This window comes from Cyprinodon tularosa, unplaced genomic scaffold (assembly GCF_016077235.1).
Source record: "Cyprinodon tularosa strain WSP-4 unplaced genomic scaffold, ASM1607723v1 ctg8, whole genome shotgun sequence".
NCBI lineage: Eukaryota > Metazoa > Chordata > Actinopteri > Cyprinodontiformes > Cyprinodontidae > Cyprinodon > Cyprinodon tularosa.
Window position 1 is genome coordinate 3,775,782 of NW_024039562.1, and position 17,348 is coordinate 3,793,129.

The window sequence follows — 17,348 nt, forward strand, 5'->3', positions numbered from 1 at the left end:
CCAACCTAATACCTGTTTTTGATTGAAACACATCCGCATAGCATAGAAGTGACTTGTAGGTCACTGATCCCTTTTAAGTGTAATAAATCAGGGGACAGGTGGACTGGCCTGACGAGAAAGGATGCAGCTTCTAATGGACTGTTCTTTTTGGGTCCAGTTTTTGTGCCGACTGGACAGCACTGAATTTAACTCTGTGCAGTTTATAGCATGGTAGCTTGGGCATTATGGTACACATTTGTTCCTTGTATAACATTGGTGGAACATGAATCTGCTTCTGAGCCAAACCAAGAAAGGGAGACGGATTCTGGCACGAAGTCCAATTGTCGTGGGGTGGATTACAGGTGCTAAAGTTGCGCAACTTAATGTAAGACAGACGTGAAGAAGCTCTGACGGGGTAGTTATGTAAAATTCTACCATTTGTGACTTCCAACATAGACAATATTTGGTGTTCTAAAACATGTTCCTTTTCTGTTTAGCTTCAACAAAGTTGACATATGAGTTTTATTCACTTTCAAAACAGCTATTACTTTGATCTTATGTTGTAAGCTTAGTTTTTGTCATGCATTAGTTCATGTTCTTTTGGAATGCTGCTATAAAAAATCCTATGTTACTTAAATATGGCTTTTCATGACAGTTGTATATGTAAATTTAAAACCCATTCACCCCATCAGTTTAGGGACCTTTAAGTGTCTTAACATAAAAAAACAAAACAACAAAAATTATGAGACAAGTTGTGAAAAATTAAATAACTTCATTTTTTTATTTTTTAACACCTAGATTTAGGATTAGTGAGAAAGTGATTACATTGATTGACCCAATCTTATAAGGATGAACTTATAAGTTGTACGTTTCAAAATCTATTTAAACTACCTCATGCATTTCACACCCACTATTTTTGTTTGATGGAAAGATGTGTTGAAATAAAAAAAAAAAAAAAAAAATATATATATATATATATATATATATATATATATATATATATAAACAATTTTGCAGAAAATGATCCGTGGAGTCCTGTCTGGAGCACATGTTGCTGGAAACATCCTGCCGTCACTAGCAGCTGCTCAGCAGTGATGCAGCCTCCAGATCCGAACTCACCAATTTATTTCAACAAAAATCAGAAAAACCAACACTTCTTTAATGAATTTCCAAAATAAAAGAAAAGGTAACTACCTGTATGGATCTAGAGTATTAATTTTCCCTGACCCTTTAGCTCTTCATCAAAGCCCTGAGTTTGCATTTTCAGTGTATGTGTGAAAATAGTGTCTGTGTCAGCACTCTGAATGAGTGAGGCGAGGGAAAACTCCTCACGCCAGCGGGTTCCAGTATGACTCCCGCTCAGCCAAAGCCTCACATTTGGGGCTTATCGTCACAAAAGGGGGGATAACAGTAACACAGTTGCAGCAGTGAGGAGGGGGTAATCCATGACATAATGGGGCACACCAGCAAAAATCCACCCCCTTGTAACCTCCATCCCCTACCAGTTAATTTTACCCCTCAGCATCATCTGATCCATTGCCATGTTGATATCACAGAAGGACAAAATAAAAAAAAGGATGCAGAGATGCAGCAGTTCACAAGCCTCCATGGCAACAGCATCATGAAAGAAACAGCCCCCATGGTGATCAGAGAGATGCCTCACAAGCAGCATGAAGAAGGGAAAAAAGACACATTCAAAGCATTGAAAGGGTCTGAAGGGTTGATCACACGTGCAACAAACTTTTTTAGAGACACGGTAATTCAAATCAGAGGTGGATGTTTGTTCGTGGGGTTCTCCTAACTTCTGCTCACGGATTGGTAACTTCTACATTTACTAATAAGTCCTGCTCAGCAGCAGAATCAAGGTGAACTGGAGTTCATTTATCATCTAGACTCTGATACCTCCATGCTCTACAGTCGCTATGAGGTTCTGGAAGGCTGCATTTAGCTTAAGACAAACATGTCCTCTGTTCTGATGTCTAAATAAGCCATATATGGATGGACGCATTAGTCCAAAGAAGATTATTTCTTTAAACTGATAAAGTCTATAATCTCTTAGGCGAAATTTATTCTGGCGGGAACCTTTGCTCTCCTTAGACACCTTCTAAAAACGTTCTGATTGCCGAAACAATCTTCTGCAGCAGTCAGCTGGAGGCTCCATGATAACATTTTAGGGGGTTTTAAAACACTTGTATTCTGGTTTTTGACCAAACTTTCCGGGATTCTCAGATCTTAGCATGTTAGCAGATTTCTTGTAAGCATGTCAAGTATTTTCATTACAGATTAATAGCTGATTTGAAAATTATTTGGAGCCCTCTTTAATCCCGTACACAAGTTTTAAACTGCTCCAGTTTTCTCAGACAGCTCTCTGGATCTCAGCATGTTGGTCAGGCTCTCTTCTTATAAACACGGATGTAAAACGTCTGTATATGTGTTGCCATTCTAACTGTGGGGGTGTTTTCAGTGATATTAAATATCCACAAATAATTTAAAGCTCTCATATGTAAATCAGATGCATGCTTTTATTATGACCTGGAATATCAGGAAGTTCCTCAGCAACCTCAAAATCCAACATGGTGGCCACTGGTTGCTGCAAGAACCACTTTTTACTTTTCTAATCTTTGTGTGTTATCAAAACAGTGGTGCACATGTTACCTTAGATATGTTAGATTGTATTATATTATACGATTATATTATATAGATGATAATTTTGTATAATTATTATATTTGTTTGGGTTTTAAATTAAAAAGAAAACAAGGATAAATCCGACCATGACATTTTGCTGTAGTTTGCCTGGTTCCTCAGTGAATATGTGAACCAATCCCACTGCTTTTCTAACTTTACCACTACAATAAAGTAGTTGGTTGTGTCATCATTCAAAGATCTGAATTCTGACTTTTAGCCTGTACAGAAAACACTGTTTACCAGCTGAAAGTTGGAAAATCTGCCAACCCCTCTGCATAGTGTAAGCTTTATCAGCAATAATATAATATACATGTTTGAAAACATGTGTTTTACAGCGCTGTGTTTGTTAGACTTTGTGATATAAATCATGGAAGGTAAAAACTTCATTACTGCAGCTATCTCCCTATTTTATGCACACAGCAGACATATTGCATTTTTGTATTGGGGTTTGGATTTAAAGCTTTAGCTTCCAGCTTTAAAAGCTGGTTATTTTTCTGTCTCAGATCTCAAAAATCCCCTCTTCTCTCATTGAAAATAAAGCAAAATAAGTTTCATGCATGGAATTTCATTTATAGGTAAACACTTGTGAACACTGGGACAAAACTGATAAATAACACTAACACCTATCTCACAAACACTGGGAATAAATTGTTATTGTACCTGTAAGAACAAATCAGATATTTCAAAAAACTGAAAAACATAATTCAGCAAGCTGAAAAAATATTGTAAGTACTTCTGCTTCCCACATACAGGGTAAAACCCAAAGATTTCAATAATACAGAACCCTCTGCCACATTTCAGACTTCAAACTTAAAGATATGATTTTTATTTATTTATTTATTTTTGTCAAGAAATAACAAGTGGGACGCAATCATGAAGTGGAATGAAGTTTATTGGATATTTTAAACTTTTTTGACAACTAAAAAAGACTGAAGAGGTAAGTGATAATACTGAAATGGAAGGAGTATCAGACCACTGCAATCTACAAAGACCCAGCCGTTCCTCTAAACCTGCAGTGTATGCTGCATACATCTGGACTCTATAGAAAAAAGCCATTTGTTAATGATTTCCATAAAAAGTATTGTTTGAAGCAAACAAAACCAAACTTTTTGGCAGGAACACAAAACATTATGTTTGCCGTAAAAGCAACACAGCTCATCACCCTGGACACACCATGCCCAATGTCAAACATAGTGGTGGCAGCATCATGGTTTGGGCCTGCTTTTCTTCATTGGGGTCAGGAATGGTTAAAATAGATCAGACGAAGAAAGGAACCAAATACAGGACCATTCTGGGAGAGAACCTGTTGGAGTCAGCAAAAGATCTGGAACTGGGATGGAGATTTATCTTCCAAAAAGGCAATTGTCCAGAATATAATGCAAAATCTACAATGGAATGGTTTACAAATAAAAATATTCAGGTGGTAGAATGGCCAAGTCAAAGTCCAGATCTGAATCTAACTGAGAATCTGTGGAAAGAAATGAAAACTGCTGTTCAGAAACACTTTCCATCCAACCACTGAGCTCCAGATATTTTACAGGAAAGAATGGGCAAAATTTTCAGTCTCTTTATGTGGGAAAACTATTAGAAACATACCACAAAGTGACTTGCAACTCGAACTGCAGCAAAAGGTGGTGCTACAAAGTATTAACTCAAGGGGACTGCATAACTTTGCACACCCAATTTTTATTGTTTTTTATTTTTTGTTTAAAAAGTTGAAAATATGGGTGTACAGGTGCAGCAGTGGTTAGCACGTACGACCCATATATGGAGGTCTAAGTCCTCGACGCAGGCGACCCGGGTTCAAATCCGACTTGTACTCTTTTCCCGCATGTCTCTCCCGTATACCCCCTTTCCTGTCAGCCTACTGTCAAAAAAAAAAGCCACTAGTGCTGTAAAAACTCAAAATAAATAATAATAAATTTCATCCACATCATTATTGTGTCCCACTTATTTATTCTTCACAATAAATTAAAATTATATATCTTTATGTTTGTATTTTACCTGCTATCAGGTAATAGAGGCTGGTCATTTGTGACTGTCTCAAAGTCCGTTAAATGTATTGTAATTTGTTATCATAGTTGTTAGTAATACTAATTCTAACTAATTATAACGCAGATATATGAAGCAGCAAAAGCAGTGGAGATACCCCTCATACATACATACATACATACATACATGCATACAGAGCAATAAAAAATGATAAATTATGAAATACAATATATGCATATTTTGGGTCAAGTTGTTGCAGGGACTACATGTATGTTAAAGTTGTATAGGATGGTATATTGTATTTAAAGATTGTTACAGGCTTTAATATTGGTAATAAATATATCCCATTTTCATAGCCTTGCAGTCTTTATGTGATCACCATCCTTTTCATTGAACTTATTATGATGCTTTGCATGCATGTTAGCTATCGAAGGCTTTTATTTGTTCTATAATGGTAAATAATTTGCTTACTGATTTTTAAAGGGCAAGCAATTAAAAAACGTGATCTTAAACGGACATGTTTTGTGTGCGTGTGTGCAAGCAGAAAAGCTGCAAAGGGCCTGGAGAGCTGTGGAGAAGGAGAGCGTGAGGCAGAGAGGGAGGAGGCGGTTCTCATCAAAGGAGCTCTCAACTTAATGAGACCCTAAAGCCCCCAGACCCTGTCAGCTCCACAAAGACAGATGCAGAGACAGATTTAGAGATAAACAAGAAGCCTGAGGAAGACATCTCCTCTGGATTTAAGATGACGTGGCGTGAGGTGAGGAATCTACTTTAGAGTTTGGATTTTCTTAATTCTCACCATTATGATGCACGGGAAAATTGCTCTGATTATGTTCCTCCTGGGAAGGGAAATCAATGCAAGCCAGAATTTATACATGTTTGTATTCAGATTAAAGTTGTTTATAATGATTTAGAGTTGATCAGTTTTAAATAACTGTTTTTGAACCACAATTTACGAGTTCACAAGGATTTGGATCCCAGATCCCAGCTAATTTTTTTTTATTATTTTTTTCCAAGTTGTCAACTGATTAGCATATATTGTTTTTAGCAAAGATTTCAAACTAATTCAGCTATGTTTTCCTTCTAGCTAGGATAGGAATCTCAGTTTAAGCAAGATGTTTCTCCATTATGTTGGTTTTGAGAGTCCTGTATTGTTAAAAGAGCCATGAAATCCGTCCTGCAAGCAGATCCATTTAGATTTCTATAACAGTGTAAGGATGGAAGTAAATGGATTATTTTAAGAGAATAAAAGAGATGTATGAATGAAACAATGTGATCATGTTGTTAATTTGACAGACTGATGGAAAGTCTCTAAACCCTTAGTAACATCCTTCACCAAAATATAAAAAGATCAGCAAATGCTGCTGTTAAGCAAAGCCCAAGCAACACAGGCCTTTGTCAGTTAATGTTACATGCATTTAATGTAGAACTCATTTTGTAAAGCTATAGTTTGGAGCGCCATCTTTTCTTACTTTTAGTGTGTTTACCATGGGGTGCTTTCTTTATGCATGATTTTATTACTGATTATTGTCCCATTGGCAATGAACCTAATTTTTAAAAGTTTATACGTGTTCTAATGTATTTCCATAATGCAGTTCATCCTGTTTTATTCATTTTCTCATAACAAAATCTAATAGAACTAAATTTGTTCTAAAAATGAACTAAATCTGAGACAACTATGTTCATTTTTGTTTTTCCTCCGAGGAGCTCCGTAGTCGGCGGTTCTGGAGTGCCACTTTGGCTGAGCTGCTCGGCACCCTGGTGTTAGTGAGCGCTGTTCTGGGTGCCTCTGTTCCAGGGCCCGACCAGGCCCCTGTGGGACCCCTATACCCAGCTGTAGCAGTGGGTGTCGTCATCGTCTCACTGGCACACTGCTTTGGAGAAATCAGTGGGGCGCAGGTAAAATGCCTTATAGTTACACATTTAATTTAAAAAAAATTTGCATTTTGCGCAAAAATTGAGAAAATTATGTTTATTAAAATTGCAATTAAGCATTCAATTTAAAGTCCTTTTTAAAAAAGTTAAAACTAGAGAAAATTTGAATGCAGAACTAACTTAATGAAATAATGATAATATCCAAAACATCTTTATAGAAGCCATTTCAAAGCAGCCAATACTAACAGGTGCCTCTCATGCATTTATGAATGTTCATTAGATTTTCCTGGAATCTGTTCAGGTGAATCCAGCTCTGACTCTCTCCTTGCTGGCCACCCGGAAGCTGGATCTTCTCCATGCCCTCATTTACATGGTGGCTCAGTGTTTGGGGGCCTGTTTGGGAGCCTCGGCCCTCTACCTCGCTCTACCTCTCAAATCCACAGCAGACCATTTTGTTAACAGGGTCAGTATACAGGTTACATCTCAGTTTCTGTAATAGATCCCCATCTTCCTAATAGTCCCTCTGTCTTTGACATAATTCCTCTTAAATTTCACTTAGGTTCCCATAGAATTGAATGCAGCACAGGCTCTGTGGATCGAGGTTCTCTGCACTTTTCAGATGGTCTTCACCGTCTTCTCTGTGGAGGAGCACAGACGGAAGGAGAGCGTAGAACCAGGAAATCTGGCCATTGGATTTGCTCACTCTGCTGGAGTGATGATAGGCGTAAGAAAATGACAGCAGGGTTCCTAGTATATGTCTTGACACAAACATTTTTTCCACCTTTAGTCCAACCATTCTCACCTAAACCCTTACCACTTCACTGTCTCATGCAGAAATACATTTCTGCAGCATGATGCTACTACAAGATTCTCTTAAGGTGTGCCATGATGTACAGGGCTGCATCTTTTGCACATAGACCTAACTATCTTACTTCTCATTCTGTTTAGACTTAGACAAACTTTATTGTTGAAATTGCGATGCATACAGCTTTTCCACAGTGAATGAGCAGCTCACAACAGTGAAATGAACATCACCATTTATAAAGTGCAGCAGTAATAATCAGAATGTAAACCATGTAGGAGTAAAGGAAAACTAGTTTAAAGTCATGGTGCCAAAGGCGTCGATATGGAAAGGTCCAGTGCAGTGCAGAATGGAGTATAACATTGAGTTGTGTTCTATTTAAAAGCATTATGGAAAAATCAGCCATGTTGGCAGTACAAATATGATGTTTATAAGTGTGATGCAGAGTCTTGATTAGAGTTTCAACAGTCTGATGGCAGCAGGGAAAAAGCTGTTGCAGAACCTGCTGGTCCTGCATCAAATGCTGCAAAGCATCTTTCCAGGGGGCAGCAGTGAGAACAGTCCATGGTGGAGGTGAGAGGGGTCACTGACGATGTTACTGGCTCAGGACACACAGCGCTGGGATTAAATGTTCTTAATGGAGGGAAGAGTGTTTGTATAACTATGGCTTTTTTGTCCTCCTTCAATAATGGCCAGATTGTACTAATATTTGCTTTTAACAGAGTTACCAGGGGCCATGTCTAAGCAGGGTTCCGTTTGCTTGATAATCTTTGCATTTCCCAAATGGACTGAACATAGTTCTGAGAGATGCTAAAAGTTTAGGAGGCTGCTTCTCTTTACAACTTTCTCCCTGGCCTGTCTGCTGTTTTCCATGTTCAATATCTTTTTCTCTTATGAACCTCTGAGACATTTTTAGAACAGCTGAACTTAGACCAGGGTGACATTTTTAACATGAAGATGTTATATTATCTACTAAACGGAGGCTTTAAAGGTGCATGGATAGAAGATAGCTAAATACAGGTGCAAACCTTTTCCAGATTTTCCTGTCAAACGTACAATGGGATTTTTATTACCGGTATAAATTTTTTTTTTTGTTGAACATGAAATGATAAAATGGAACTATTAAACATGTCATCTTACTTATAAGCAAGAAATAAGGGCATGATGCTGTGCTTGCAATTCAGGCCCGTTTCTCTGGTGCCAGTATGAATCCAGCACGCTCCTTGGGTCCAGCTATCATCACTGGATTCTGGGAAAATCACTGGGTAACAAACCTTCTTTACACTGTCTTACATTGCCATTGTTGCATATCAACTGTTGTGAAGTGATTTTAGTGAAAGTGTGGAGTGGATTCATAGTAAACTTTATTCGGGTCATTGATTATAAGGTACATGGTTATCCTTTGCTATGTTCGATAAACTGCATGTTGCATGTAATATGTAATCGGTATTGAGACGCTTAATACAATACTGATCTCAGCCGATTAGCTAGCATTTACTGCAGTACGGGCAGCAACAGTATGTTATGATTAGAATAGATTTCTGATGTATTGTGCAACCGTGGGGGAAAAAAATATAAAAATTTGGAGTAAGTGTACCAATACAAGCTTTAGGAGAAAATAAGACACCTCCAAAATATATATATCCCTGAAGCTCCCCAAAGGTTAGTGGAAGGTGTCTGTACAGAGTTTCATTTCCACAGATTGTGGTTCCAGTTTTCAACTAATCTAAATTGCTGTCGGCTTTAAAAAAAAAACTCAATGATTGTTCGATGTTTTCTAAAAAAAAAAAAAAAAACAGATGTGAGGGAGGTTTAAAAGCATATAAACAGATGGAACCGAAGTAATGCTTTAAGATTGTTTTGCGACTTCTGATTAGTAATTGGTGAACTCTTTATCAAAGGATGTATATATGATCTTTAACAGAGGACAGTTTTTATCTACCACTTATTAAAACTGAAAAAACAGGAGGACATGACATGATAGATGTGTTTTGATATTATTTTTCTAAACAAATGAACAAAAAGAAAAAAGCTAGAGTAAAAAAAAAAAAACAATTAGAAAGTTTGATACAGGGGACTCAAGGTTAGATGTGTCAGTGATCCTAGACCATTAATCAAATGTTTTTTTTAGAAGACAGTCAAGCTCTAACAAACTCTACTAATTAACTAACTGTTTCAGGGTTATTTAAGCACAGACACATCTAAAAGTTATAGGGACCTGGCCTCTAGGTGCTTTATTTTGAGGCCCTTGGTTTATAACTTGAGACAAGTTATATTTTGCAAAGAAGCAATGGATGAAAAATAGCCTTTTGGCTAATTCTGGCGATTTACATGGTAATTATTATGCAATTTTCCTACCAAATTAATAAATCCTTAGAAAAAAAAAAAAGAACTGGAAAATAATCAAAGTTTATCTTTCTTTTACAATTGCAAACCTTTAGTTCATAAGTTAGCCAGTAAACTGCATTTTCCTAATTATCACCATAATATGTAAGGATTTGGAGCTTTATAGAATTAATTTAACTTTCAGCAGAGCTGTGTGTGTTGGTCAGATCAGACTAAGATGAAGCTACTTGGAAACAACCACTGGAGGTGAGTTTGGTGTAAAACAAAGAACCAATTAAAGGGGTTCATCTTCACCGGTAAAAACGTTAGCTGATAGTTTACTCTGTTAGCCGGTTTCACTTCCAGTGAAACTTTTTAAGGTGGAATTAGAATCTGGTAGCTTCTATAACTCAACTAATAATGTGTCATAATTGGTAAATAAGCAAACATATAGCTACATAACCAAATAAAGAAAGCGTTCTCCAGAAATAAATCCAACCTGCTTCATTTTTAAATCCACCATTTTTAATTATCCCCAATAACTTATTTTCTGTTTACTACATTAATTGTGCTTCCCCCAGCTTAGACCACACACATGATATTAATTAATACATGTTTTAGAGAAAGTCCACATTTAAACCACATCGGGTCAAACACATAATACAGTGGTATACGACGGTAAATGCACTTACTTCAGCAGCTTCAGAGGTTAAATCTGTCAAACACATTCATGGAGCACTTCTACTCTGCCATCATTGAGTTTTTCCCCGCATAACTCATACACAAAAACATATACAAAGATGCATAAACATACTTTTGGCACTAATGGAATGCCATACTTTGTGGCCTAAAAATTTGCCACTCCAAGAGATTTACAGAGGGGTTCTAAACCACTATTTTGAGAACTTAACACATAACATATACACCTTACTTGACATAAGCGAATAACATATACACAAAAACATATACATAGAATCCTTAACATATTTTTGCCACTAATACAACATCTCTGACTTGCACCTTATTACTAAAGCAAATTACTGTTATAAATGAAATACCAATTTTTTTTTTGTCAAAGTTATTTTTTTATTGAACTTTCACAAAATACACAATGTAAAAATTAGTCAAAATATACCACAATATAAAGTTTTTTTCCCCCCCGAACACCAAAGATAATGGTAGCCCGTGTGAATGTGTGTTTATATACATATACATACGCACACCCATATATGAAATAAAATCCCTTAGATTTCTGAAAAGTAAAAAATAAGGATGTAAGCACCAAGTATGGAATACAAAAAATAAAACCAAACAAAACCAGTTCTCCATTTTATTAATTACTTTCTTGCAGGTACAAAAATACTGTATTAAATAAAGCAATAGATGAAACAATATTAACAGCAAATAAACACTAAGTACGTAACAAAATTTAGCCAGCTTAGGAAGGAATGTTGAGACAGGGCGAAGTCCAAGTATGATAAAAAAAAAAAGGCTGCCATCCCGTTAAATAGTTGCTCATTGGCCCCTGTAAGGTAGACTTGATTTTCATAAACACCTATTTGGAATTAAGTTTTTATCCAGTTCTGATTCTTAATAGGCTGGTACTTTGGTTTCCACCCACAGGTGTTTTGGATTGGTCCAATCATCGGCGCTCTTCTAGCTGGAGTGTCCCACGAGTTCTTCTTCGCCCGCAGTGCCTCTCGCCAGAAGCTGGTGGCCTGTTTGACCTGCAAGGACATTGAAATCATTGAGACGGCCAGCATGACTGGGTCATCTCTGTCCACAGTGACTCAGAACGCCATGAGAGCCAAGCATGCCAGCAAACAGGAGAGCAACTGAAGGCGTGTGAGGAGGGACGGTGTTTTAGCCAGAATTGATGATGATGAGCTGAGCTAAGAAGCTTACGCTCTTTGGACTTCATCGGCTTTGAAACATAAATGAGACTAAATAAATGAGCAACTAATAACAAGGGAATCTGATTATAATGACAAGAAAACTTGCTTACGAAATTAAACTGAAATGCAAGAATGTGTCCTTCATCAAGTCCATTACTGCCTTGTTTTGTTTAAAAAAACAAATACAAATCAATAATGTACTGAGTTTCACCATTTTTACAGCTAAAAAGGTTGATAAACAACTTTTTTAACACAGAAGATTTGTTTGAAAATGCATTAAAATATTAGAGTACATGATGCTAAAGCTGATATACAAGGTCCAGTGGTGTCTATCACATTTATAACTCATTAGAATACGTTGGAAAAAAGAGAGCCATTGAAATCCGTCTGAATAACGCTCTAATGTTCCAGATGCATCTTGTGTTTGTGATGCTTTGAAATGCTAAAGAGGCCCATCCCCCTGGTCTGCAGGTTCAATGATGCTCTCAAACAGTCCAGGTCTGTCTCTTCTCACATGGTCCGCTATTCATAGTCAAATAGGCCTTCATAGCCATGTTGTGTTTTGACCGTAAATACACCTGTAAGCTTTTTGTCATTTAAAATGGAAACAATGAGAGTATGTGCGTTGTTTCTGAGGAAATGTTTTGCTTTCATGAAAACCTTTAAGAATTGTTGTTTCTTGTTATTATGAATTGCTATTTCTATCATTTGGATGGATTTTAGACACTAAACCACTTTTTCTTAACTGTAGATTATTTTTTCACATTTCATATAGACCCATTGATTGTATTGAGACTTCAGAGGAGACAATGCAGAACATAATTATGGAGCGAAAAGAAAAATACAAGGTTTCAAGGGTCCTGAAATCTTGGAAGAACCACCATCTCAGTGTATATCTTTGCCTCTTTTGTATATCTAGAAACTCAAACACGTTTTGATTCAGCTTTCCAGAATCACTCAAGCTCAGTCATCATGTGCCCTCATGTTTCCATCCAGTAAATCATCAATATGTCTGTCCATGAGCGCTAAAACATGAATGGAGATCTAGGTGCTAGAAAGCCACCAGCTGTTCTTCATAATAATGCTCTAACTGGGATATTGTTCATCATAAATCTTATCCTTAGTTTTATTTTTGTTGCCAATTGTTACAAAGTTTGTTCTTTTATACTTTATTTATTTTGGGGTGTCTGAGCTTATTCTGAATTTATATTGCATTTTCTTGGGTTTCTGGAGGAGATTATTCCTTTTCCTCACTCGTATTTCTCACTACTCTCCAGTTATGCATAAGCTGCAGATATGCCTGCCATTAAATGTATGTTCTATCTGTGTTTAGCAGCAATGCCTTCCTGGAGGAGGCTGAGTTATTGTTGCCAATGATGTGATGTTCTCTTTTTTCTTTCTTTGTCACAAAGCAGTTGTGAAAAACTAGTGCTTTAAATATGATTTACTATGTCATCATTGTATTGAGTTTACTACTGGCAGCTTAAATGTTCAGCTGTTTTTCTGACTGAGCTATTGCTGTCTTAGCTCTATATTTTCTTAAATAGGCAGAATAGTCAATGACCAATGTGCTTGGTTCTGTTTTTGTTTTAATGTGTCCTGCCTGTCTTCTTAAAGTCCAAGGCTGTTGCTGCAGAAGACCTTTCACATTGATGCAGGTTCTGCAGTAGGAGGGATTGCTGCAAATTTAATAACTTGGCGCAAATAAAAGTCCATAGTTGCTCTATAACATAACATCTGTATATTAAGTGTCTCACTGTTTTGTAAAGACAATCTTTAATCAGTATAGCTACACTTGTGCGAACTAGATTGAACATTTGAGAAAAAATAATGATTAAAAAGAAAACAAAAACGTGCATTTTCTTTCTTTGTCACGTAAATTCCCCATAAACAGACTAAAGCAGATGATGTTCAGTGTTAAATGTAAAAAAAATTGTCAGGAATACTTTTGCAAGCCACTTACTGTTTATTATGAAATCATAACCTTACAGGTTTACAGCACATTACAGACAGGAGGACACATATATGCCCAAAATACTCAACAAGCAACACTGAACTATTATTGTATGTGTTCTTTCTAACATGTATAAAAGGAAGTTAAAACGACCTGCTCAGCGTTCTGCATTCATCCTCAAACACACACCAACATCAATGGCTCTTGGCTGCTCAGCTACAAGGCCCAGAGCTCATCTCACACATACACACATATGTTCATGGCTTTGGTGGTTTATTCAAGCACATAAATCAAATACCTCTGCCATGAGCAGAAACCAGCATCAAACTGGTTATTTACTGCAGGGGCAGTAGTTTTGTTTCCCTGGTTTGTAGCTCTGTTGCATTAACTGTGTGTTATTTTTCCCCTCTTTATTCAAATCAGCCCCATCACTTGTTTTCTTTCAATGTTATTTCTGTCTCACTCGACACTTGGTCAGAATTCAGCTTTCTGCACCAATCACCACCCTGCATACATTCAATTATTGGATTTAACATCTTTAAAACGACACCAAAGTGAAGCTACAAACGTTCTCTTTAACATAACGGTTCTTATATTTTTGACTTGTCTCTGAGCATATGTAGCACCCATGCTTGTTGCAAACAATAGTTTCACAGGGTCAGGCATTTCCAGTGTTAGTGCTGTTAGCTTTGGGCGCTTCTGTTTGGGGCCCCAAATGTGCTATCTCCACGTATGTGTGCGTGCACTTGCATGTGTGCCGCTTTGTACTCAAGTGGGAGGTTTTCCATCAAGATTTATATCTACACTTCATGACACTTATGATATGTCAACCAATGACAAGTGCCTTAAAGCAAATCTCGTCCTCTGTAAAATATATATATATATATATATATATATATATATATATATATATATATATACACATATAACCTTGTAGATTATATTTCTGATTAAGAATCTCTGTCTGTTTTTCTAACATATTTTTACTCTCTTTTTTTCTCACTTTAGTGCTTCTGGTGGGAGGTGGAGGGAGACAGGCAACAAAGGGGTTAGGTACGTTTGAATCAGGATGTCGAGCACTGCAGTACCCCACCCCTCCCCACCCCTCGGACTAACGAAGGGATTACTGCGTCACCAGAGGGCCCCAAAGAGGGGGTTTTATAAAGCGCCCGTCTGGCCCCCTTCCCTCCGTCACAGAGGCTAAAAGGTCCATTGGAGAATCCGTCTATCCCCATCTGTGATATAGAATCCCCCATTTAGCATTGATGCCCACCTACTTTTGAAGAATCAAAGCATCTCAGAATTGCTTTATTATCTCACACCTATGTCTTTGCGACAGGTGGAGAGAGGTGGCAAGCAGCTGAGTTGACTTTACCAGCCCAGATCACAGTTTGGTAAAGATCATCGGACTCCAGACTCACATCTCAAGTGGCTGTTTTAGTCAGCTGGTATCCAAAAGAAGACTTTTTTTGTTGTTTCCACCATTTTATGAAGGACTGAAAAGGTAAACTTGTGACTTTTTCTCTGAATCACCAACACCCCTCCTCAAGCATCCACCATGTGGGAGTTCCGGTCCATGAATTTTTGGCGGGCAGTCTTTGCAGAGTTCTTCGGGACTATGTTCTTTGTATTTTTTGGCATGGGTGCTGCCCTGCGTTGGACCACCGGGCCTCATCACGTCCTTCACGTGGCCCTATGCTTTGGTCTGGCGGCCGCCACCCTCATCCAGTCCATTGGCCACATCAGTGGCGGCCACATCAACCCTGCAGTTACCTTCGCCTACCTTGTCGGGTCACAGATGTCCCTTTTCCGTGCATTTTTTTATATCTTCGCTCAGTGCCTGGGGGCCGTGGCTGGGGCTGCAGTCCTGTATGGGGTCACACCCGGCAACATGAGAGGCAACATGGCAATGAACATGGTAAATATAGAGGTTTAGTGTTGGAGAATGAGGGTTGTAAGGTTGATGACTGTATCCTATGTGTTATCAGCTTGTTTTCAGGCTTCACAGATTTCATGCCCCTTTCATTTTTGTGCTTCCAGCTGCAGCCTGGCATGAGCCTGGGGATGGCCACGACAGTGGAGGTCTTTCTTACCCTTCAGCTCGTTGTCTGCATCTTCGCAGTGACAGATGAGAGGAGAAACGGTCGCCTGGGATCAGCAGCTCTCTCTATTGGTTTCTCTGTCACTGTTGGGCATCTCATGGGGGTGAGAAGTGTGGAAAAAACTGTTCAATCACTACAAAGTTATGGGCACATATGTACTTTAACACATTCATGTTTGTGTTTTAGATGTACTACACCGGTGCTGGAATGAACCCTGCTAGGTCCTTTGCCCCTGCGGTGCTCTTCAGAAACTTTATCAACCATTGGGTAAGAGCTCAACTTTTAGTTTTGCTCCATTGAAGAATGACTGGCCAGAGTTTCTGTTGACAATTCAAATTGTATTACCTGCAGGTTTACTGGGTTGGGCCTATGATTGGGGGTGCCATGGGAGCCATCCTGTATGATTTTATGTTGTTCCCACGTATGAGAGGTCTCTCCGAGCGCCTGGCCACACTGAAGGGAAGTCGACCCCCGGAGAGTGAGGCTCAGCAGGACACTCGAGGGGAACCGATCGAGCTCAAAACGCAATCCCTATAAACCGGCCCAGTCCCTTTTCTCTGAAAGGAGGGGTGAGGGACAGATCCCTAAGCTATGCTGACCCCCACCTCAAATGTTCCCCCTCGACCCCGTGTCTTCACACGCTTCAGTGTACAAGACTAACCCAAAATGTTTACAGATATTCTAAAATATAGATTTGCCACCTTCAACCTCAGCACACAACAAAAGTCCTCAACCCCCCACAGCTTTATAACTGTAATCCACATAGGACATGGTGCTTTTTAGAAATGTTAACCAATATTCACCTTCTCTTCTCTCCATCGCTGCCCGGTAACCCAAACAGAGCAGTGTGGAGGAGAAGGAGGGAGTATGAAGGTGATGAAGGGTGAGAGGGAATAATAGAGATGGGAGTTAAGTGGGATTAGGGTTTGGAGAACGACAGAGAAATGGAAACCTGTAATCTTTAGGTTGGGTTAGATCAGTGAAGATGGGCTTGCTTTTCATTAATCATCTAAGCTTATCTCTTTTTTTTTATATTTTCTAATTTTATTTCCTGCCCTTTTGGACACAAGATGTGGATGTAAACTACCTTTTGATTTTCACAGGGTTTCAATCAATTTAATCACCACATTTTATCTGTAGGTTGTGTGTTTGTTGTAGAGAGGAAGAAAGTGAGAGAGTGAGTGCGTGGGCGCGGCTGTTCCTGTATGTGAGCATGTTTGCAGGTGAGCACATGTTTATCTGCTTACTTGTGTTTTCAAGTGTGCAGATCCAATATTTCTTTTTTTTATTTTCATAACCTCTGTTCTGTTTCGTACTGTTGCCCGTATTTAGTTTGCCATGCCATTTCTCCTCTCCCATCCTGTTTGCTGTCTGACAGTTATTTGCTCTAATATTCATTTTTACATAAACCATTTGCTTTTTGTTCTGAACCAGCATTATCCACAACAGATGTTGTATCCCAGATATTTGGTCTGATTTAAACTGGGAGAACAAGGTGTTTCAATAAAAAAATGCATAAAAATCAAAACTATACAAATGTTGGCTCTTTTTTTTTAACCTGAGGCTTATATGGATTCAAAGTGCCTTTTTCAATTGAATAATATGAACAGATTTTTTTTTTTTCCTTTTTACATTTCTTTACAAAACCAAAGACCTTGAATGTATTTTATTGGGATATTATGTGAAAGATTTACACACGAAAAATACTACATAATTGTAAAATGAAAGCAGTTACTTT

General features: G+C 38.1%; 2 protein-coding genes across 2 annotated transcripts; both read left to right on the forward strand.

The window, feature by feature from the left end:
• Positions 1 to 1,264: 1,264 nt before the first annotated feature.
• Positions 1,265 to 13,288, forward strand: LOC119774072 (aquaporin AQPAe.a). Its single transcript, XM_038271380.1, has 7 exons — positions 1,265 to 1,797; positions 5,202 to 5,414; positions 6,362 to 6,556; positions 6,834 to 6,995; positions 7,092 to 7,256; positions 8,519 to 8,599; positions 11,283 to 13,288. Exons 2-7 carry the CDS (start codon positions 5,400 to 5,402, stop codon positions 11,496 to 11,498), a joined length of 834 nt encoding a protein of 277 aa, XP_038127308.1. The 5' UTR covers positions 1,265 to 1,797; positions 5,202 to 5,399; the 3' UTR covers positions 11,499 to 13,288.
• A 1,394-nt stretch (positions 13,289 to 14,682) lies between these two features.
• Positions 14,683 to 17,141, forward strand: mipb (major intrinsic protein of lens fiber b). The gene is made up of 4 exons (XM_038271481.1): positions 14,683 to 15,426; positions 15,549 to 15,713; positions 15,797 to 15,877; positions 15,962 to 17,141. Exons 1-4 carry the CDS (start codon positions 15,067 to 15,069, stop codon positions 16,145 to 16,147), a joined length of 792 nt encoding a protein of 263 aa, XP_038127409.1. The 5' UTR covers positions 14,683 to 15,066; the 3' UTR covers positions 16,148 to 17,141.
• The last annotated feature ends 207 nt before the right edge of the window (positions 17,142 to 17,348 follow it).

Excerpts from the sequence above, each read along its gene's own strand:
- LOC119774072 (XM_038271380.1), top strand. Across the intron at positions 6,557-6,833 it reads GAGAAATCAGTGGGGCGCAG|GTGAATCCAGCTCTGACTCT; the intron begins GTAAAATGCCTT and ends GAATCTGTTCAG. Across the intron at positions 8,600-11,282 it reads GATTCTGGGAAAATCACTGG|GTGTTTTGGATTGGTCCAAT; the intron begins GTAACAAACCTT and ends TTCCACCCACAG.
- mipb (XM_038271481.1), top strand. The coding sequence starts at position 15,067 with ATGTGGGAGTTCCGGTCCATGAATTTTTGGCGGGCAGTCTTTGCAGAG. Across the intron at positions 15,427-15,548 it reads GCAACATGGCAATGAACATG|CTGCAGCCTGGCATGAGCCT; the intron begins GTAAATATAGAG and ends TTGTGCTTCCAG. Across the intron at positions 15,878-15,961 it reads GAAACTTTATCAACCATTGG|GTTTACTGGGTTGGGCCTAT; the intron begins GTAAGAGCTCAA and ends TATTACCTGCAG.